At 47.0% G+C, this 22,525-nt stretch overlaps 2 protein-coding genes across 2 annotated transcripts; both read left to right on the forward strand.

Moving 5' to 3' along the window:
* Positions 1–1,763: 1,763 nt before the first annotated feature.
* Positions 1,764–2,169, forward strand: LOC106695476 (arachidonate 15-lipoxygenase-like). Its single transcript, XM_014449727.2, has 2 exons — positions 1,764–1,871; positions 1,979–2,169. The coding sequence occupies exons 1-2, from the start codon at positions 1,785–1,787 to the stop codon at positions 2,156–2,158; spliced, it is 267 nt and encodes an 88-aa protein (XP_014305213.1). The 5' UTR covers positions 1,764–1,784; the 3' UTR covers positions 2,159–2,169.
* A 10,254-nt stretch (positions 2,170–12,423) lies between these two features.
* LOC102433865 (arachidonate 15-lipoxygenase-like) lies at positions 12,424–20,952 on the forward strand. The gene is made up of 14 exons (XM_006107717.3): positions 12,424–12,579; positions 14,215–14,419; positions 15,153–15,234; positions 15,326–15,448; positions 15,609–15,712; positions 15,895–16,055; positions 16,708–16,851; positions 17,789–17,998; positions 18,997–19,083; positions 19,181–19,350; positions 19,529–19,650; positions 20,216–20,316; positions 20,438–20,605; positions 20,713–20,952. Exons 1-14 carry the CDS (start codon positions 12,445–12,447, stop codon positions 20,890–20,892), a joined length of 1,992 nt encoding a protein of 663 aa, XP_006107779.1. The 5' UTR covers positions 12,424–12,444; the 3' UTR covers positions 20,893–20,952.
* The last annotated feature ends 1,573 nt before the right edge of the window (positions 20,953–22,525 follow it).

Genomic DNA, 22,525 nt, shown 5'->3' on the forward strand with positions numbered 1-22,525 from the left:
TTTCTTTAGCTCCCCCACTATATCCTTCCCACTTTCCCATCCCTTCTTCCTCCCCCTTCAGTCCCCTCCACTACCACTCCCTACTGACTTCAGGGAAAATGAGAATAGGAATTCTAACAGCTCCCTTTGGAGAAAAGCTGCTCTCAGCAAGAGAGGAACCAGCAATTGTTCCATATTTTCTCAATGACCCTGATGGGTTCACAAAGACTTTTAACTGTTAGAACATGTAATCCTGGCTATTCTAACCAATTCCAATTAATATAGCTAATGGATTCTGTCAGCAAATGCAACACACGTTCTAAATAAGGTTTGCGAGAAAATTCCTGTAGAGAAGTCTGTCCACTGTTGGAATCATAGGAAACTAAAATAGGATGTAGAAAAAGGGGGAAAAAAAACCCCACAAAACAACCATAGTGTTGATCCGAGGGTATTTCCCCTTCTCACTGATAGTTTGGGAGCAGGTGAAATTATCAAGTAAGAGAAGCCACTAAGACCCCTGTAGATACTGGGGCTACTCTATTTGTTCCTAACCACACCCAACAAATGGTCTTCTCCTTCAGAGTAAAGCTTCTGTGGAAATGGCAGGAGTATTTAACCAATGTCTGTTTTTAATCAAAACCTGTTTCCAACTAGGGAATGTTATAGCAATAGTAGCAAATATCTATCTTTGCTAATAAAATCTGCCCCAATTCAACTGATAGGGAGAGATGTTTTGTTTGTTTGCTTGTTTTATGAAATCAGTGATACCCACACATGCTTTTTCCAGAAGGGTAATATGTATTTAGAAATAAATGAACAAGATACTGAGCCCAACAGAGCCTGAGATGAACCCAGCGGTGTGTCCTCAAAGTTGGGGTCCTAGCTGCACCCAGGTTTCCGCGGGGGCTCTGGAAAAGGATCTGCTGGTGGAATCATGCACAGACATGGAGAGGCATGGGGGACATGGTGAGCATTCAGCAGGTCAGATGAGCTTTTGGCCAGTATTTGTCTGAAAAGGAGCCCAGAGTTGGAACCGCATGCAGGCACCTCTGTCCAATACCCACCCAGGGTGGAGGGAGCTGACCCCTTTGTTCTGAGCTCAGGCTTATGCAGTTCTGAACCCAACCCTCAATGGAAAATTGGGGAACTGATGTCCATGGAGTGGCAGATATTACCCAAGGTCCATGGCATTCAGAGCCCAGAGTTCAGGAATATTCAGGATTCCAGGCCAAGGCTCCCACCTCTCCAACAGATTTGATCTGGACATTAGAAATCCTGACATACTGGGCAGCTCCTGCCTGTTCCTCCATATCTAGGGGTCAGGGGGCGCTTTGCTGTGGGACCCAGAAAGAGCACTAGCTATTATTTATGTATTTATTTATTTTACTAAGAGGAATTTTTGTATTATTTAATTTAATTTAATTTAATTTAATTTTATTTTATTTTATTTTATTATAGTTCATAATATAACATATGTTTCCTTTTCCCCCCATGGACCCCACCCCAGTCACTCCCACCCCCCCAGCACATGCCCCTACTCCCTCAGTGTCTGTGTGTATTGGTTCTGCTTATATGCATGCATACAAGTCCTTTGGTTGATCTCTTACTCTCCCCCCGACTCTCCTCTGCCTTCCTGCTGGGGTTTGGATCTATCTCTGTCTCTGGATCTATTTTTGTTGATCAGTTTATGTTGTTCATTATATTCCACAAATGAGTGAGATCATGTGATATTTATTTTTATCTGACCTAACACACCCTGCACAATGCCGCTGCCCTCACCAACCACCAAGGATGTGACACTGGAGATGGTGATGGCCACACTGCCCAACTTTCATCAGGCTTCTCTCCAGATGTCCATTACCTGGCAACTGGGCAGACGTCAGCCCTTTATGGTGAGCCGGGTGGCCTGGTCCCTGAGGAAGGGGGCAGCTGTGGGGAGGTGTGGCGCTCCAAACTGGGGTTCATAAGGCTCTCAGCTGCTTTTCTCTCTCCATCTCAGGTGGCTCTGGGCCAGCATGAGGAGGAGTATTTTTCAGGCCCTGAGCCCAAAGCTGCGCTGAAGAAGTTCAGGGAGGAGCTGGCTGCCCTGGATGAGGAAATTGAGGTCCGGAATGCAAAGCTGGATATGCCCTACGAGTACCTGCGACCCAGCATAGTGGAAAACAGTGTGGCCATATGAGCACCCCCGGCCTGTGGTTGTCTTAGCATCTCTTCCCCCAACCCACAGCCCAGACAGACAGATAGACAGACAGGCATACAGGTTATGCTGCCTTGCAGTGATGCTAACTGACAGACCTTGTCCCACGCATAGACAGCATCCTTGAGACTCATCCTCTACCCACTGCTGAGAATGCTGAGACTGCGAATGCCACCTCCCACCCATTTTCCCTAAGGAAGCCTCCAGGGAGGGGGTGGCGTTACAGACAGAAGGCAGACATAACTGCCCTGCTCCGGCAGTTAGAGAGTGAAGGTCTTGCAGTCTTGCTGTTAGCACGCTGACGGCCAAGGCCACTCTGAATATGGGAATCTTAATCAGTATGTTCAAGACTAAGATGCCATACACAGGTGCAAGGACAGCAATCTCACGGTACACTGTGCACATGTGCCTTTCAGTAGCCAAAATATGATGTCACTATTGGCAAGAGGCCTCTTTGTCTAAGTGCTATAATCCACGTGACTGACCAGCTAGAGTGGTGCGGAAAAGGGGAAAGGCTGGAGAGGCTGGAGAGAGGCTACTGAGGCTGCTGAGGTTAGGAGCTCAGGTGCTGCTGCTATGTGAGGCGGTAGGTCTAGGGGCAGCGTGCAGCTGCTCAGATAATGACTGTGGGTACAGAGGTTACTGCTACTTTGTGGGAAAGATGTACTTGTTCATCAACTGGTGTGCAGCTGCCTGTTGAGACTTCGTTGTGAAGAACTGTTTTGTCTGATGGCCATATGGCCACTGGCTCCTACAATAAAGACTCCTGCTTATACACTCACCAATTACCTGAAAGATGGGGGAAATGTGTAACTTGCAATGGACATTACTTTGAAGAAAGCACGTTTGATGCTTCTCTTGAAATTCTTTTGTTTTCTTTGTTTACAAAATCCACCATTATTAACCAGTACACATAGTAGGAGTAAGAATTAGGTCCTGCTTTGACACTTGGCGTAGCCATTAGCAGAATTCAGAAGAATATAGGGATTCAGAGCAGCTATGCTCTGACACCATCTCAACATGCCCTGAGCTCCCTGCTTCACATCTGGGGGTGTTAGATCCTCAGCTTCCCCTCAGCCCCTCCTGGAAATGAGAAGGCTCACTCAGGTCCTCTTCCTGGCCTTCCTGATTGAAAGGTATCAATAACTGTGCTGTAATTACTTATTAATTCATCTGTTTATTCATTTATTTATTTTGTGTCTATATGTAGCTTGGGAGTCTGCTGAAACCTCCTGGCCACTTTTATTTTAGGTTGTAATTCCATGACCACTCCCCAGATTCCAAGGTTTGGATATACTCAGTTCTTCTCAAGATTTTTTTTAAAAAGCTGTGGACTAAGAGTCTGAATATACCCTCTTAAGTAATTCCCTGTGAGGAACTCACACAGCTGCCAAAAGCAGAAAATCTTCACCTCTTTATCCTGTTACATCCTCTCCTGAAAAAAAATAGTTTCTATCACAACAAGATTACTACATAAATTTTTCACCTGAGAGGTAGGTGAGAATACAGAACACAGTATTTACCTATGACCCCTGGACCTCAATGGACAGCCCAATACTCCTCTTCTTTTCCCCTAAAGAGTTGTACAGAACTCTTCTCCAAGGCTCATTTTTTGGTATTACTTCCTGACTCTTCATGGTTGTTTAGAAATGGGTTAAATTTTTTAAACTCTTCTCCATGATGTCTCCTCTACAAAATCTACACTACCCCCGTCAGTATATATCTCTGATGGTGATATATTTGTTCATGTTGAATGGAGGCTGGAAAAAAATCAGTTAAAGGTGACTTGGAGAACAGAGAACTAGGAAATCCCCCCCACCATATTGGATTTGCTAGAGGCCCACCTATATGTTGACATCCACAAAGTAGAATGCCATTTGTTGGACAGATGCGGTTTGACCCCATATGCCTGTGCCTATATAGTTCTGTCTCTTATAAGGCAAGGGGCCTATCATCTCTGTCAACACTTTTTGATACAAGTACTGGGTTAGCTCTTTTCCCCAGGCCTTCTTCTCCTTCCTCTCCTTGGCTTCTGCATGTTTGTTCCAATTATCAATTGGGATAATGAATCATCCCAAAACTTAGTGACTTAAAACATTAACAATTATTTTAGTGACTTCAAACATTAACTTAATCATCAACTTAGTGTCTTAAAAGATTAACTCAGTGACTTAAACATGAACTTAGTGACTTAAAACATGAACTTAGTGACTAAAATCATTAAGTCATTTATTGTTATCTTATAGTTCTGGTGGCTCAGCTATTATTCTCACTTAGGGAATCTCCTGTAGTTGTAGTCAGACAGTGGCTGAGGCAGGAGTCATCTCAAAGGCTTCTGCATCCACCATGTCTGGTGGTAGATATTGCCTGTTGACTGGGATCTCAAGTTTGAGCTGTTGGCCTGAACATCTATATGTGGCCTCTTCATGAGGCTTGGGTTTCTCACTGCATGGTGGCTAGGTTCTATGCGCAAGTAGCCCAAAATAACATGGTGCAAGGAAGAGCATGACATTTAACCTAGCCTTGCAAGTCACATCGCATCACTTCCATTGTGTTCTATTGGTTCAGGTGGTCACAGAAGTCCAGACAAGACACAAGAGGGGGGAATCCAGATTCCACCATTTGATGGGAGTAGTGTCAGTGTTACAAAAGGGCATGTGGGATGTTAGATATTATTGTGGAAATATTTGGAAAACACAATCTGTCACAGTCCATCTTTTGATCACAAGTCACATCCCTCCCACCTGCAAAGTACACTCAACCCTTTCCCCAAGTTACATCCCATTATGGCATCAGTTAAAAGTCCAGGATCTCATCCAGATGTGGATGAGGCTTCTTGGGGGTGGTTTCTCAGACATAGCTACTGAGATTTGGTTTAGTTCTACTGCCTGTGAGTTCACTGTGGCTCTTGGTTTTATCCTTTAGGCCAGCGGTCGCCAACCTTTTGGACTTCACGGACCAGCAGTGGTCCGTGGACCACCAGTTGGCGACCGCTGCTCTAGGCTCTTTCTCTTCTAAAGCATCCTTTCCTTTCAATAAACAGAAGCCCATGTTTATAGGTAACCAGTTCCTTAGCCTGATTCTTTTAAAAAATTTATTTTATTCCACCTTTGGCCATAGTTTGAGCCCTACACATTCCTTTCCCTTCCACCTCAAAGGGAGGTCCTTTGTATGTAGCCACATAGCATCATTAGTGTAAAGACCAGGTTGGATCTGCTTCCAGATGCGCTATCTGGCCAGGGCCAAATATATATATACCTCGTGGGTATTGTAGGCATAAATTATAATATAACCTATTAGATAAAAATCTGTATATAAATTTCTTTGCAATAACCCCTTCTCTAGCTTGGACTCCTTGTCCTGAAGATTCTGAAATGCCCTATTGTTTTAATAGAGACATTTTGCTGGATATACCTCTGAGACCCTTACAAGGCCTTTGTTTGAAGCACCACCTTAAATCTTTCTGAGGTTTTAAAATATAATTTTATAGCTATACCTGTTGCTTAATTTTCAGACTATGCTTTCCTTAAAATGCCCTGCATTTGACTCTGCCCAGAAACCATTTCTTAATTTTGGCATTGGTTCAAGGGAAAGTTTTAATCACAGGTGCCCTCCTTGCTACAGTCAACACCAAAGGGCAGCTGTATACCTTGCCTATTTGACACTCAAAGCAGATAATTTTTTAAAGAGATATATTTTATTGATTTTTTTACAGAGAGGAAGGGAGAGGGATAGAGAGTTAGAAACATCGATGAGAGAGAAACATTGATCAGCTGCCTCCTGCACACCCCCTACTGGAGATACGCCTGCAAACAAGGTACCTGCCCCTGACAGGAATCAAACCCGGGACCCCTCAGTCCTCAGGCCCATGCTCTATCCACTGAGCCAAACTGGCAAGGGCAAAGCAGATAATTTTTAACACCCTTAAATTAATTTTAGTAATCACGAATAAAAAATAATAATTATAATAATCATGGCTAGAAAACAATGAGACAGGGAACATTTTCTTTTATTTAAGCTTTGTCTACATAATCATGCCAGTAAAATTTAAAAATTAGAAGTTAAAAAATTATAATAAGAAAAGCTATGAATTCATACTTTGAATTCTTTAAAAAATTATCCTTTTCTTTCTTGAAATTTGATTTCCTTTCTCAATGCAAATGCTTATTTTCTTTCATTTTGTTGTTGCACAATTCATGACTTCTCCAGATTTTCTGTGCTCAATCTTCAAGCAACAATTTAAAGCTTGGTGCTTTGCTGTGTATTGTTTAAGGCTGATTACAGCTGTTTGAAAATATTTTGTGTCTGATGAATTGCACTTAAAACTTCACAGCAGAAAACAAAAAGATAACTAAGAAAAGAGAAACTGCATACACAGAGAGTAGGATCTGAGTTGTTCCTCTTGTGTTTGCATTTAAACAAAAATCAAAGTATACTTTAGAAATTGAGATTAAATTTTAAAAAATTGTCTTTGATGTTTGAATAGCTTAAAAATGAGTACTCCATCCAACTTGGGCTGGAAACAAAAACTGTATCCAAAGTGAGCTGGAATCATTGTGAACTGTCAGTGAACTTGCTCTTGCAATGAACACATTTAATGATGTCAGGGGCTAACTGCACAACAGGAAATTCTCAAAATTAACTTTCAAGTAGAATACAGTGTTTGTTGAAAATAAACAATAAAAATCCTAGGTTTACATATATATATTTTTTCAAAATAACAACTTGAGATAAAGTTCACATACCATGAAAGTCAGCGTTTTAAAAGTTGTTTGTTTTGTGTGTGTGTGTGTGTGTGTGTGTGTGTGTTTTTAGGTATATATGAGAGTTATGCAACCACCACCACTACTTACTTTCAGGACATTTTGCATCCACAAAAGAAACCCCCTACAGACACACCTCAGAGATATTGTGGGTTTGGTTTCAGACCAAGGGGAAGGGTCTTGCCTTCAATTTGTGAAAAATGCAGCATTTGTGAAGCACAATAAAGTGAAGTGCAGTAAAATGAGCGATGCCCGTCCATGGGGTTTCTTCTCATTCACTCTTCATTCTTCCCTTCCCCTCAAACCTTGGAAACACGAGTCTTTTTTTCTGTTTTCTATGGATTTATCTATTGTGGACATTTCATGTAAGTGGAATCACACAATATGTGGCCTTTTGTGTCTGGCTTCTTTCACTTAACATGATGTTTTCAACATTCATCCATTATACATGCATATTATTAAAATTCAACAATGACTTCTGCTAAGCCCAATGCAGCCTATCTTTCCCACTGATTACAATGGGAAATTCTGAACAAATACACACTGCAACTAAGGACCTGAGGAGTCTGTGAAGTTACTAATGGCACGCAGACTGAGAGGGAAGGCAAAACTTGAAAGTCAGCCCTGAGATGACTCAGCCATTGGCATTATCAGACAAAGATGTTAAAGCAGATGCCATGACTGTTCCTTGGTAAAGGTCTGGAATGGAGAGATAGATGTTCTTGGCTGAATGGAGACTATAAAAAAGAATTATGAAAGTTTCAGAACTGAAAAATACAATATCTGAAATAAAAATTCACTGGGATAGCTCAACAGTGGCATGGAGGTGACAGGAAAGAGGCAACAAATAATTGGATATTTTCTCTATGATAACATAGAGAAACAATATAAAAAACAATAAACAGAACCTCTGTGTTCTGTGGGGCAATATCAAAAGGTCTAACATTCATGCCATTGAATCCCAGAGAGGAGAGAATACATTGGATGCAAAAAACATATTCTGCTAGAGCATCTCACAGAACTCACAGAAATATTTGGCTTACTAGATCGTTGGTTTATTATAAAAGGATATTATAACTCAGGAACAGCCAGATGGAAGAGATGCATAGGACAAGGTAGGGGGAAAGGGTGTGGAGTTTCCATGCCCTCTCCAGGCACCACTCTCCCCCATTTCCCTGTGTTCACAAACCTGGAAGCTCTCTAAACCCAGCCCTTGGTTATGCATAGGTGGGATTGATTAAATCATTAGCCATTGGTGACTGAGCCAACTTCTGGCCCCTCTCCCCTCCCCAGAGGACTGGGAGTGGGGCTGAAAGTTCCAACCCTCTCATCAGTTTGGTTTCTTTAGCAACCAGCTTCCATTCTTAGGTGAACTAGGGGCTTTCCAAAAACCACCTCATTAACATAATAAAAGACACCTTTCTTGCTCTTATCCTTTAAGAAATTCCAAGGGTTTTAGGAACTCTGCCTGAAATGGGGAGGAAGACCAAATATATATTTCTTATTAAAAATCACAACATCCTGTTCATCAGATTTTTTATTGACTTGATTTTTAAATTCACTTGTTGATAGATATGTATTTGTTGTCACTTTGTTGTTCATAATTTTTATCTTTACCTTTTTCTTCTGATGATGATGAACAGAATAAACTGGGGGGGGGGCGGGGGGTAAGGGCATGGGGTAGGGTGGGAACCGGGTGGAGGGGAGCTATGGGGGGAAAAAAGAGGAACATCTGTAATAATCTGAACAATAAAGATTTATTTTTAAAAAATCACAATACCAACCCTAGCCCATTTGGCTCAGTGGAAAGAGCATCAGCCTGTGCACTGAAGAGTCCTGGTTTGATTCCGGTCAAGGGCACATGTGTGGGTTGTGTGCTCAAACCCCAATAGGGTGCATGGAGGAGGCAGCCGATCAATGATTCTCTCTCATCATTGATGTTTCTATGTCTCTCTGCCTCTCCCTTCCTCTCTGAAATCAATAAAAATATATTTTAAAGGATCACAATAACAGATGGATAAATGGGAGGGAAGGGAGGTGAGCAAGATGGTACAGACTCAGGGTACCAGGAGGAAAGTCTGTTACTACTACTGTGATAGGATGCTGGAAATTACTATTAAGGACAAGGCTACCCAATGAAGCCTCATTGAATCTGCATGACTCACAATTTGCTACTTAACTATGGTCTCTAAGGCAGTGGTTCTCAACCTTGGCTGCACATTAGAATCACCTGGGAATCTTTTTAAAATCCTGATTTCTGGGCCTCATCTCCGGAAATTCTGTTTCTTTGTTACTAATGTTGTGGCCCCACCAGAGAACACAACAGTTCGGCTATTATCAGAAACAGAGATCATTATCTCTAGGAACAATGGGGCAGTTTTAAAATCCAAGAGGCTAGAGGACTGGGAACAGACTGCAGGGCCTACTCTCTCCTCCCCCTGCATTTTCTCCAGCCTCATATACCTATACATAATTTTCCAAAGTCTTTATTAACTTAAAGACTTTGGAGCATTGCTGGGTTAAATAATACTGAAACATTGATGTATACTTTCTTAAAAGTAAGAGAAATACTTAATGGAAGGTCTGAGGCATGGTTATGCATTTTTGAAGGACATAGAAAGGAGGTTTGAAGGCTAATTTGAAAGTGTGAAATTTGTGAAGGTTGTGTATGTGATGAGAAGGAAAAGAGAAAAGTTGAAAGAAAGAAGTTCTAAATTAACTATTTACAAGAATTCTAAAAGGGCCATTTTATTCTGAGCAAGAAAGTGAGGTTTCAGTCTCCAAGTCTGGCAGGACAAGGTTGCTGGATACTTCTTAAGCTAAACCAGAATATTCAGAAAAACAGCAAGGATTAAGGTTCAGTAAAAATAAGAAGTTAAGCCAGCACAGTGTCTTACTTCTTATCCAACCATCCAGGTCACCGGCTTTTACTGCTCCTTTCCTTCCTATTTTCTTTTCCCTTGGATAACAGCTCGTTCTAACATTCCCTCCCACTTTCACTGCAATACCTACCTCTTTCAGGCTCACCAAATGCCTCCCACCATCCCTGAAGAAGACTCAGTGGCACCATCCAGGACCTGAAGACCCATCGTTCCTCACAGGCTCTTACCTGGCAAGGGACCCTCCAATTTTTACTCTGGAAGAAGCTCAGGTTTTTAATATTTTCAGGTGAAACGGACATGGGATGATGAAGGAGTCATCAATTCTACTATAATTGTCTTTATCAAAACCTATATTAATCCCCGACCTATCCTTCCCCCACTAAAGAACATTCTCTCTCGCCCTATGAACCCTGAACCTACTCCTTTGCCCACCCTCATCAACACAACTTTCCATCTACTCTCTAACATCAATCCCTCCTTCTCTACATCCTGCTGGATTTGTCTGTCACTGGCTCAAACCCCCATCATAGCCACTCCAATCCCAACCTATTGGACCACTAACTTAACTCTTGCCTATACCAGACCTCAACACACACTATACAACATCTCTCTCTTTCATACAGAAAACACTACCTGTTTAACAAATACCTCTCAAACCACTACCTCAACTACCCCTACACCTTACTACTGTGCACAATCTATAAATTCACCCCCTCCCTTAGCCTGCCCTCCACCGGGCATTTTTCTCCTCTGTGGGACTACAGCCTACACCTGTGTCCCCAAGACCTGTAAACACTTGCTCTGCCTTTATGTCTTCCTAACCCCCAATCTTTCTATCAGAACAGAGGGAGAGCTCGAATCCTCTCTTGGTCTTCTCAGGGAGTCCTCACTGCAGTAGGGACAGGCGTAGGAGGCATTTCCTCCTCTGCTCATTTCTACCACAAATTGTCTGCTGAATTTTCAGAGGATATCTCCATCATCAGCAATTCCCTTGAATCCCTTCAAAGGCAGGTAGTCTCCTTAGCAGCAGTAGCCCTACAGAATCGGCGTGCTTTAGATCTCTTGACAGCAGAAAAAGGAGGTACCTGTGTCTTTCTTGGGGAAGAATGCTGCTATTTTGTAAATGAATCAGGAATTGTCAAAGAAAACATTAAATCCCTCCGGGACAGGATTGACCAAAGAGGACATAACCAGCTAGAAGTGGGGTATGCCACCTTTGGCTCACTTACTCCATGGCTCCTCCCACTATTAGGCCCACTGCTATTTATTCTTTTAATCTTGCTCCTTGGCCCCTATCTCATGGGCTGTTTCACTAGTTTATTGCAGGACAGAATGCAGGCATTCGCCAACCAGAAGGTGGAAGAAATCTATCTGGCCTTGAATTCAGAACCTAGAGACACCTATGTCACCAGAATCTTTGAGACCCCGGGTAGATGCCCCTGACGACACCCCCTCCCAGCAGGAAGTAGCTATGGAAGATGGACCCTCGCGCCCCCTGACCTTGCCCGGACTCTCAATTTTTTTACTATTACCGAAACCTGGAATGATAGTTCCTCCCTTCCCCCCAACTGGTGGACGGAGTATGATGTAACCTGCAGCCCGGAAATACCTGAGTGACTAACCATATACCTTATATGGACTATACATTGGACCACCAATCCACACCTGCCAAATACCCTAAGCCAGGGATGGCGAACCTATGACACATGTGTCAGAGGTGACCCGTGAACTCATTTTTTTGGTTGATTTTTCTTTGTTAAATGGCATTTAAATATACAAAATAAATATCAAAAATATAAATCTTTGTTTTACTATGGTTGCAAATATCAAAAATTTCTATATGTGACACGGCACCAGAGTTAAGTTAGGGTTTTTCAAAATGCTGACACGCCAAGCTCAAAAGGTTCGCCATCAAGCCCTTGTCCTATATGGACAATGCAGTAAGCCACCAATCAGTGTGCGCCGAGTACACTAAGCCCCCACCCCTTCCCATTTCACCCACCCCTGCACGTGCTGCTGTCCTTCCTTTGCGAGACAACCTGGCAGGTCCTTCTCCTCTAATAAAGCCTGTAGTCCTGGTTTTTGGCCTCTGTCTGATTTTTCATTTTGTACCTTCCTCAACTGCAGACCAGGCCTCCTTGCTTCCTCATGCACCCTTACAACCTTAAGCATGACCATTGGTGGGGTTGAACCAACCTGTGAGGCCAGCAAGTGTGTGTGTGTGTGTGTGTGTGTATGTCTGTGTTTCTATGTGTTTAGATTGAGGGGACTTCCCAGCCACACTCCATCTGCCTGCTGGGAGAGGTGTCAATTTCTTCTTCGTGCATGTTTTCAGCCCAAATCCTCTCTGCTTCCTCATTCCATCCTCCCCCCACAAAGATAAGGGTCTGCACCCGAAACCCGCCCAGGCCCCGCCTTCCTGAGCTGGGGCCGAGTTCTGGGCTGCCCAGAGCTTGTGGCCAGGCCCGGTTGGTTGGAGGTTGGTTGGAGGCCTGCCATCCATCCACACCCTGCACGTCCGCAATTTCAAAACGAGGCTTTAGGGGGGCGGGGTCTTGAGCCCTTTTATTAGGCACCTCCACTCCTCTTCCCCCTCAGAAGGCACGAAACGTCTTTGTGGAAGATGGGTGTCTACCGCATCCGCGTGTCCACGGGGTCCTCGCTCTTCGCGGGCTCCAACAACCAGGTGCAGCTGTGGCTGGTGGGCCAGCACGGAGAAGCCGCGCTCGGGAAGCGCCTGCGGCCGGCGCGGAGCAAGGTGAGCTGCGGGAGCTGGCCCCCAGCCTGGAGGCCCTCACATTTCTGGGAAGAGAGGTGCTGGGCAGAGCGTGGCTCACAGCAGGCGCTCAATAAATGTCCGGGCCCTCTGGCTTCCCTGGGATGGGGAGGATGCTCCTGCACACCCTCCTGCACAGAGCTCTGTCTCTTTTTGCAGAGATCATGAAGGGGCTGTGTGTCTCTGGTTTCCTCGATTTTATTTCGAGAGAGGAGAGAGGAGAGAGAGAGAGAGAGAGAGAGAGAGAGAGAGAGATTGATTTTGTTCCACTTACTCATGCATGATCGAGTCTTGTATGTGTCCTGACCGGGGATGAGCCTGGAACCTTGGGGTGTCAGGACACGCTCTAACCACTGAGTATCTGGCCCGGGAAGTTTCCTCCATTCTGAAACCCTATTTCAAACCTCTTCTACGAGGCGGGGGATGGGGGGTGGGGGTGGGGGGAGGAGAGAAACTAAGAGCTGAATTTCCTGATCCCGTCCCCTCTCTCATCACATCTACCTGGTTCGCCCCGGGCTGCTGTTCCTTTTTCTTCCCCATTTCCCATCCCCTCATTTCCGTCGCCCACCCAGCTCTTTCCAGGACCCCCAGATCCCGATGTCTGTCCTGCGGACGCCTCAAAGGAACCTGCCCAGGCGAGGTCCTCCCCTTTCCCACCCCCACACCTCTCCGCTTGCCCCCCCATCCCCGACCTCGCCCCCCAAGGGTCCCGCGAGCGTCCCGCTCTGTTCGCCTCCAAACAAGAATCCAGCGCTTCAATTCTGCCTCCTGGACATTCCGGCTCCCGCGTTCGGATGTCCGACCCGCCCCCGACCACCAGTGTCCCGTGAACCTACGTGGCCACCTTCAGCCTCTTCCCCGCCCAGCCGCTTCCTCTCCTGCCCTTCCAAGCCCTCCTGCAGCCAGATCGATGTCTTCCAAATACACCCCCGCCCTTCACACGCCCCTCCCCACAAACATTTGAATGGCTTCTGCCAGTTCTCAGGACCGAATTCTTGGCTTGCCCTTCGAGACTGTTCACCGTCTAGTCAAGCTCATCTCCCACGCGCTCCGTGCTCGGCTCCACGCCGCCTCGTCCTCGCTCAGCCTCAGCGCTCTCGCTTCCTCTCCCTGGCACGCATTTCCCCAACCTCCCCTCTCTCTCACTTTCCCTGGTTAAACCCTCCACACCTAGAGGTCTCCGCTCACAACAAGCGGAGGGGGCGCCGCGGTCTCTTGGCTGCAAGTGTCTGGTCAACAGTGTATCTCCCCGCGCAACGGTGCGCTCACCCGCGGGGGTGCCCAGCTCAGCGCCCAGCTCAGCGCCCAGCGCCCAGCTCAGCGCCCCGCGCCCAGCGCCCCGCGCCCAGCTCAGCGCTTGGTAGGATCAGTGACTACAAGGAGGAAAGAGGGCAGGAAGGAGTGCATCTTCCCTCCTCCGCCTCACCCCGGGCTGAAGAACTCCAAGGCCCATAATGGGGACTTGGGAACACCTGGTTGTCCCCCCTTTCTCTTTTTGGCTCCTTTGGCGCCGCTTCCCAGAGACCCAGCAGAAGGGCCTGGGCGGGGAGCTGGGCTCAGTTCAGTCCCCCCTCCAGGCGATCGCCATGGATGCTGAGCTGCTTGTGTTGCTTGCAGGAGACGGAGTTCCAGGCGCATGTGAAGGAGTACCTGGGGCCCCTGCTGTTCGTGAAAATTCGCAAAGAGCACTTCCTGCAGGATGACGCCTGGTTCTGCAACTGGATCTCCGTGCAGGGCCCTGGGGCCGGTGGGGACGAGTTCAGGTTCCCGTGTTACCGCTGGGTGAAGGGCAGTGGAGTCCTGAGCCTCCCCGAGGGCACAGGTGAGCGCAGGGTGGGGTGTGAGGAGGCCTCTGGGGCCCAAGAGAGGCTGGGGCTGGGGGAGAGGAGAGGGAACAGGGTGTGAGGGCGGGAAACAGAGGGCTGGGTCTTCTTTCCTTTTGGAAGAGGTGGTTGCTGGCATTGACAGGCAGGCTGGGGAGGGGCGTGATGCTGAAGGGTCACCCCTCCCCCGCAAGGGTGGGCTGAGAGGCACCCCTGGCAGGGACGAAGGAGGGGAAAGCAGAGGCTCTCATGAGTATGGGGCGCGGCTACAGTGTTTTGGCCAGGTCCAAGCCTCGGACTAATGAAAGGACAGGGTCCTCTCATTGCCAAGCTCAAGTCCCAGCTGGAGGGCAGGGCCCACCCAGCACAATCATAGCCAATGGCTGTGGTTGTAAGCTTGAACCTATGGTCCAAACACGTGGCCCCACCTGTCTTGTGATATAGTTCAAGTGCATGTAGTTGAGTGAGGTTGGAACTCACGAGAATGCTGTAAACAACGTGATCACACCCCTACTTTGCCTCGTGGCATTTGCTATAAAATAAAGACACGGCTTATGGGTGCTGGCACTGTCTCTTCATCAGGGAGCAGCGTCCCATCGAGACCCAGCTTTCATTCTCTTGTCTGTCTTTCCTTAATCCTTTCACCCCCCCCCCACTCAGTTTACCTTTGGCCTCAACACAGGAGAAGCCTCTTAGTCCATGCCTTTGTCCACACCCTCCTTCCTCCTCTAGGTCGCACATTGGTAGAGGACCCTCAAGGCCTGTTCAAGAAACACAGGGAGGAGGAGCTGGAAGAGAGAAGGAAGCTGTACCGGTTAGCCTTACCCCACCCTGACCCCTCCTGACCAGGCAGTGAGTCCTGGCCCTTCTGGGCATCAATGCCTGATTTCATTTCTGCACCACAGATGGGGTAACTGGAAAGATGGGCTGATCCTGAATGTGGCTGCGGCCAATTTATGTGACCTCCCGCCAGATGAGAGGTTTCTGGAGGACAAGAGAATTGACTTTAAGACTTCACTGGCCATGGGGTGAGAGCAGTGGGGGCTGGAGGAGAGGGAAGTATCCTGGTCCAGGGGCTTCTATGGACTGAACAGGGACAGGGCTGGATTAGCCTAAGGGGGGTGCTTATAGTTACAATGTGTGATATTGAGACTAACTTTTAAACGCTTCGCTTATCCTTACCTGAAGGCTGGCCAAATTAGCCATCAAAGACTCTCTAAACATTCTTGCTTGCTGGAATGATCTGGATGACTTCAACAGGATCTTCTGGTGTGACCACAGCAAGCTGGCTGGTCAGTATCCCTATCCCAGTACTTCTCCCAGGATCCTTACCACCCAATCGAGGGACCCAGGGCTGGGAGACCTGAGGTCTGGGTCCCTCTGGTGGGCTCGGGGCAAGAGGGAATGGTTTGGTGGGGGTTAGGAGAACCAGGAGATCAGATCTCACAACGTGCTCCACAACTGCCACCCTCAGTGAAGGTGCGGGACTCCTGGAAGGAAGATGCCTTCTTTGGGTACCAGTTTCTCAATGGCGTCAACCCCATGCTGCTAAGGCGCTCCAGTCGCCTTCCTGCCCGCCTGGTGTTTCCTTCTGGGATGGAGGAGGTGCAGGCCCAGCTGGAGCAGGAGCTGCAGGTATGGACATAATGGCCCAAAGGAGGCCACACAGTGAAATGGGAGTGTGGTCAGTGTTTATGCTGCTCTGGGCCCCACTATGAGCCCAATTTGCCCCCTGAAGCAAGAGGGGATTCTACAGGGGAAATCTTGAGTGATCCTGGAGGTGTGCAACTGCACGGCCTTCCTCCTCGACTGAGAAAAGCATATTGTGGAGGAAGAGTGTGTGATGGGTGATAGGTGCAATCAAAATGAAGAAATAGCTGGACCTCGGTGCTAAGGATTTGGGGGAGTGTGTAGCAAGAGAATGAGATCAGGGGTGGGCTTATTAATCAGGAATCAACATGGATCAATTGATGGGTTGGGCAGAGAAAACTCATGGATTATAGGGTGAGACAGACTTGGGTTTGAACCCTGGCTGTGCTGTTTATAAACTGTGTGACTTCAGGCAAGTTACCTATCTTCTTTTATTATGTTTCCTTTTTTTTTATAAACCTGGAGTTAATTCAAGTGCTTGTAAGACTTATGTGAAGCCATAGCATGTGATTCATTGCCTGTTACAAAGTAGGTGATGGGGATAAGTTAGTTTCCTTCTTGTTCTTCTTCCTTTGGGGAATCAGGGTGGGAAGAAGATGCCTTATACTGATAGCCCTCGCCCTCTGCCCCCATCCAGGGAGGCACGCTGTTTGAAGCCGACTTCTCCCTGCTGGATGGGATCGAGGCTAACGTCATCCTATGTAGCCAGCAATACCTGGCTGCCCCTCTGGTCATGCTCAAACTGCAGCCTGATGGGAAACTCTTGCCCATGGTCATCCAGGTGAGAAGATTTCTGCTCCCCCGTGATTGGCCCTCTCAGCTCAGCCCTTCACGGAAATTCACTGAGGATTCACTTGTGCTAAAGAACTGGAGGTGGCAGCAAAGGAGGCAATGGTCAAAGGCAGAAAGGTGTGGTCTAGCTGGAGAGAGAGACTGGGAAAATCTAAATATGCTCCAGTACCAAGGAAGTACCTGAGGATAGAGATAGTGTGGGAGGGGTCATGGGAGGTGGGGTGGGCATGAGCCTTGGCGAAGGAGCAGAATCTTTTCCCAGGGGAAGATGGGTTTGGCAGAGAGGCTGAGGTGTGCAGAGTGTGAGAAGTTAGATTGTCAATGGACAATTGGGCTGGCGTGCTGGGGGGTAATGTGAGGTGAGAGGGCCCAGACTGCAGTGGCCGGTGGATACCAAATCAAGGAGTATGAACACAGGAAGCTGGTGTAGGCTGTTGTGAAAGATGCTATAGGCACATTCTATGGGTCATCTTGTTTCAGATGGATCAGAGAAGGGAGATGCTAGATTCAGGGATTAGGGTGTCATGTTACAGCAATTGCCCATTGTCCAGGCCAGGCAGAGCAGCTTGAGAACTAGAGACTTAATCAGATGAATAGGGGTGGTGTTGAAAAATTAGAGAGAAGCTGAACTTTCTGAAAAAGTGTGGGATAAAGAAAGCAGAGGGTTTGAATCTTGTCCACACTGAGGGGAGTGAAAGGGCAAGTGGAGGCCAGGAAGACCAGCAGAGCAGCATGTACAATGTTAATGCACTGAGTGGTAGGAAAGTCAGGAGAAGGAATAGTGGCTGCTGGGAGTAGCAGCAGTGAGATGGAGAAAGCTAAGCAAATTTGGGGAAGAAGGGAGCGGTTAAATATGCAAAAGGGGGGGAATCTGCTGGGCACCTGGCCACTCATCCTCTTTCCCCCACACTCTATCCTCTCTCCAGCTCCAATTGCCACGCATGGGATCCCCACCACCACCACTTTTCCTGCCCACGGACCCCCCGATGGCCTGGCTCCTGGCCAAATGCTGGGTCCGTAGCTCTGACTTCCAGCTTCACGAGCTTCTCTCTCATCTTCTGAGGGGACATTTGATGGCTGAGGTTATCGCTATGGCCACCATGAGATGCCTTCCATCGATACACCCTATCTTCAAGGTAATACCTTATCCCCTTCTCTCCTGCCTGCCTCTCTGCCCCATGGCACAGTCCTCCTCTCTGTGGAGTCTCAGGGTGTGGGGAAAAGCCAACCAATGAGAGACAAGGGAGCAAGAGAGTGAGGTGGCTTGCTCTGCATTTTCAACAGGTGACATCACCTCCCAAGGAGGTGGGAATGATTCATTGGCAAGGAGGGGGATGAGGGGGTGGGATATGAGAAGTGTTGCTCTTTTTATGTATAAAGCACAGATAGATGAACAGAAAGTATATAGACAGTGCACACAAATGACTGAGGATGCCATAGCAAAAGGGAAGACCAAGCAAATAACATAGAAGACTTTTCCAGCCAGTTTTGACCTGTCCTAAAATAGTAACACACAGGCCAGTTAGACAGGCTCAGGTCCACAACAGTAGCCTGTTTTTGTTGTTGTTTTTTTTTAATCAGACAATTTAACTGAGTATTCACCCATTAACTGTTCTTCTTGGGTGCCTCCAATGGGGCAAGAACCATTCTAGATGATTGTGCTAAGCCAGACAGAGGTCCTGATCTTTGGGGATTTTCATTTCCATTTTGGGCTACCAGTCAATAAAGACTGTATTATGACACATCAGCTGTGATACGTACAATGCAGAGAATCAAAGCAGAGCAAAAAAATATCTATGATGTTAACACCTTCAGAAAATTTGACATATGAAATTTTGAAGCTTGTTGTCAATACAACAAAATAGCATACATATTAAATCGCATATACATCAACATATGTATAACTCCATCTATTGAAAAAAATCCACATTATTAACCAGTACACCTAGTAATACAACGGTTTGTGGAATGAATTACAATTTAACTGAACATTCTTGATGTCGAGGGACCACTGAACTTCATGTCTCTGCTTTTCCTGAAGACTGGGCACCCTTCCTGTTCTGCAGCTCCAATTTTCTGCAGGGACTTGCCGCAGGTCTCTCCTGACTTGTTCTTCCCCGCTTTCTTCCTCCAGCTGATAATCCCCCACCTGCGATACACCATGGAAATTAATGTTCGGGCCAGGAATGGGCTGGTCTCCGACATGGGCGTTTTTGACCAGGTATGAAGAGAGAAGAGGGCTCCTGGAGCTCATGCTCCCTCTGGCTCTGGCCTCTGGCAGGTGGAGTTGCCTGACCCTGCCCATCCTTGCTTCTCAGGTGGTGAGCACCGGTGGGGGAGGCCACGTGGAGCTGCTTAGGCGCGCTAGAGCCTCTTTAACCTATAGATCATTCTGTCCCCCTGATGACCTGACTGACCGGGGGCTTCTGGGAGTCAAGTCCTCTTACTACGCTCAGGATGCTCTGTGGCTGTGGGAAATCATCTATCGGTGAGGCAAGGGGAAGGCAGGGCTTGGGGGGAAGGTGGGCGGTCAGGGAGTGGCTTGAGAGAACAGGTGATCTGTGTTGGAGGGCTGAGTGCCCTGACCTGGCCATGTGGGCAAGGAGCAGAGGGCCTGGAGCTCCCTGTCAGCTTCAGCTCTCTTGGCCCAACCCCTTGGCTGACAGCTATGTGGAGGGAATTGTGAGTCTTCACTGTAAGACGGACAAGGCGGTGAAAGAGGACCTTGAACTGCAGACCTGGTGTCGAGAGATCACTGAGATTGGCCTGCTAGGGGCCCAGGACCAAGGTGAGTTGAGCCCCTGCCCTGAGACCTCCAGTGTGGAAGATTCCTCCTGGGAACATCCCCTGAACCCTCCCTGCTTCTATGAAACTGTCCAGAAGCATGTCCAACCCCTATTAAAATGCCCATGGCCTCTTCAGATTCTTATGCAAGAAGAATCCCTCTAGGTCCCAGATGCAGTGGGACCAGTGGTTGCTCATAAATGCTTAACAACTGGATCTCTGGGGGGGGAAAAAAAAGCCCTGATTTGTAGTGTTTGCCCATTTACTTGGTGTCAATATTTTCACCGTAGCTACTGTTGTGATGTCAACCAGCTTGCTAAATACTGCAACATTTAACATAACTGACACGTGTGAGCCAGTGTGGGTCATACCAGTACCCCACTGAGTAGGGCCCTCCCAGGAGATCTCCCCGTTTCTCCCACCACAACTCATGCTCATGTCAGTTCCCACAATAGTTCCTCAGAGTCCTTGACACCCTTTCTTCCCTCTCGTATTCTCCCTGCTCAGCCTCTCTGAGCTCTGTTTCTGTTCCTGGCCTCCCAGCGTCTAACTCTCCTTGCCTGTTGCAGGATTTCCCATGTCCTTAGCGTCCCGGGACCAGCTTTGCCACTTTGTCACCATGTGCATATTCACCTGCACTGGCCAGCACTCCTCCGTCCACCTGGGCCAGGTACTTGTTATAGGGGGGCCCTGGGCATTTGTACCTGGAGTGGGGCTGGGAGCTGTGTGCAGGTGGCTAAGGGGTTTTTATGCTTAGCAGACTTTGATTCTGGATATCTGCCCCTTCTTAGCTGGACTGGTATGCTTGGGTCCCTAATGCACCCTGCACAATGCGGCAGCCCCCACCGACCACCAAGGATGTGACACTGGAGACGGTGATGGCCACACTGCCCAACTTTCATCAGGCTTCTCTCCAGATGTCCATTACCTGGCAACTGGGCAGACGTCAGCCCTTTATTGTGAGCCGGGTGGCCTGGTCCCTGAGGAAGGGGGCAGCTATGGGGAGGTGTGGCGCTCCAAACTGGGGTTCATAAGGCTCTCAGCTGCTTTTCTCTCTCCATCTCAGGTGACTCTGGGCCAGCATGAGGAGGAGTATTTTTCAGGCCCTGAGCCCAAAGCTGCGCTGAAGAAGTTCAGGGAGGAGCTGGCTGCCCTGGATGAGGAAATTGAGGTCCGGAATGCAAAGCTGGATATGCCCTACGAGTACCTGCGACCCAGCAGAGTGGAAAACAGTGTGGCCATATGAGCACCCCTGGCCTGTGGTTGTTTCAGCATCTCTTTCCCCCAACCCACAGCCCCATCCCTTAGAGCAGCGGTTCTCAACCTGTGGGTCGCGACCCCTTTGGCGGTCGAACGGCACTTTCACAGGTTCGCCTAAGACCATCCTGCATATCAGATCTTTACATTATGATTAATAACAGTAGCAACATTACAGTATGGAAGTAGCAACGAAAATAATTTTATGGGGGGTCTCAACATGAGGACTGTATTTAAAGGGCCAGAAGGTTGAGAACCACTGCCTTAGGGCTTTCAGTCTTCCTCTCACAGCCAGGCCCCTTTCTATCTCCACCCATCATAGGGAGTCTCTTTTGCTTTGTGTGTGCCCGCAGTGAACACATTGTACTCTAGACGCACCATCTAGGAGCCTCATTTTCCCTTTATTCCTTCCACTTACCTATTGTCCTCCCTCCCTCACTCATCACTGGGTTCTCCCAAAGGGCAGTTAGTAGTCACATTTCTATAAACGGTTTCACTGGACGAGGCAATAATACATATTACTCCGCATGCTTATAATTTTGAGTTTAACAATAAAAAAAGATATTTTAGACTAATGAAAAAAACAAAATTAGATAAAACTATCCTAAATCAAACACTGGCAAAAGAATCTACAGTAAGTCTTTTTAACTCAGTGGGATTTCACACGTCCTGAAGCCAGACACAGCACAGGGCAGACCATGGACACCGCAGTTCTGAAGATTCTCACTTTGTGGCTCACTTAGAAAACGACACGTGGAAGTAAAGTGGTTAAACCCAAGAAGTTGCTCCCAGCTGGAGGGATTTGGCCTTGGGGCTTCAGTCTGAGGGGTCCATACTTATAACCCATTTGCAGTTCACCAGCCGGGAGGCTCCAAATAAAAATAATGTTTCTCTCTCTCTCTCCCTCTCCCTTCCTCTCTGAAATCAATAAAATATTTTTAAAAAATTTACAGTCCATGCTTTTTGGGAGCAGGGTTACATATTTCTCTGTTAGATCAATCTTTTAATTATGTGGTTCAAATGATCTTTTTTCTTATTGCCTGATCTATTTGTTTCTGGTGAATGCACTAAGCTCTTCTTCTGCATTTGGGTACTTATCAATATTTCCTAGTAATTCTTCCAGTTTTTACTCTATGTATTTTGAGACAGGATATTTAGATGATAGAAGTTCGTGGTTGTTATATCTCTTCAGTGGAGTGTTTTTAAAATCATGATGTATTGTACTTCTTTATTTCTTTTATTTTTTTTTGCCTTAAATTTTTTCTCATGTTAGTATTGCTTTCCTTTAATATTTGCCTGGCCTTGTTTTTTTATTTTCTCTTTATTTCAAATTTTCTCTGTCACTTGAAAGCAACATGTAGTTGGATTTATTTGTTTTTTAAATATATTTTATTGATTTTTTACAGAGAGGAAGGGAGAGAGATAGAGAGTTAGAAACATCAATGAGAGAGAAACATCGATCAGCTGCCTCCTGCACATCTCCTACTGGGGATGTGCCCGCAACCAAGGTACATGCCCTTGACCGGAATCGAACCTGGGACCTTTCAGTCCACAAGCCGACGCTCTATCCACTGAGCCAGACGGGTTTCGGGCAGTGTAGTTGGATTTAAAAAAAATCTAAA

This window comes from Myotis lucifugus, unplaced genomic scaffold (genome assembly GCF_000147115.1).
Source record: "Myotis lucifugus unplaced genomic scaffold, Myoluc2.0 scaffold_1377, whole genome shotgun sequence".
Classification (NCBI taxonomy): domain Eukaryota; kingdom Metazoa; phylum Chordata; class Mammalia; order Chiroptera; family Vespertilionidae; genus Myotis; species Myotis lucifugus.

Bases quoted from the DNA above. Each gene is read 5' to 3' on its own strand.
- LOC106695476 (XM_014449727.2), top strand. From the start codon at position 1,785: ATGGTGATGGCCACACTGCCCAACTTTCATCAGGCTTCTCTCCAGATG. The intron at 1,872-1,978 runs GTGAGCCGGGTG...TCTCCATCTCAG, and splicing joins GCAGACGTCAGCCCTTTATG to GTGGCTCTGGGCCAGCATGA.
- LOC102433865 (XM_006107717.3), top strand. From the start codon at position 12,445: ATGGGTGTCTACCGCATCCGCGTGTCCACGGGGTCCTCGCTCTTCGCG. The intron at 17,999-18,996 runs GTAATACCTTAT...TTCTTCCTCCAG, and splicing joins CGATACACCCTATCTTCAAG to CTGATAATCCCCCACCTGCG. The intron at 20,606-20,712 runs GTGAGCCGGGTG...TCTCCATCTCAG, and splicing joins GCAGACGTCAGCCCTTTATT to GTGACTCTGGGCCAGCATGA.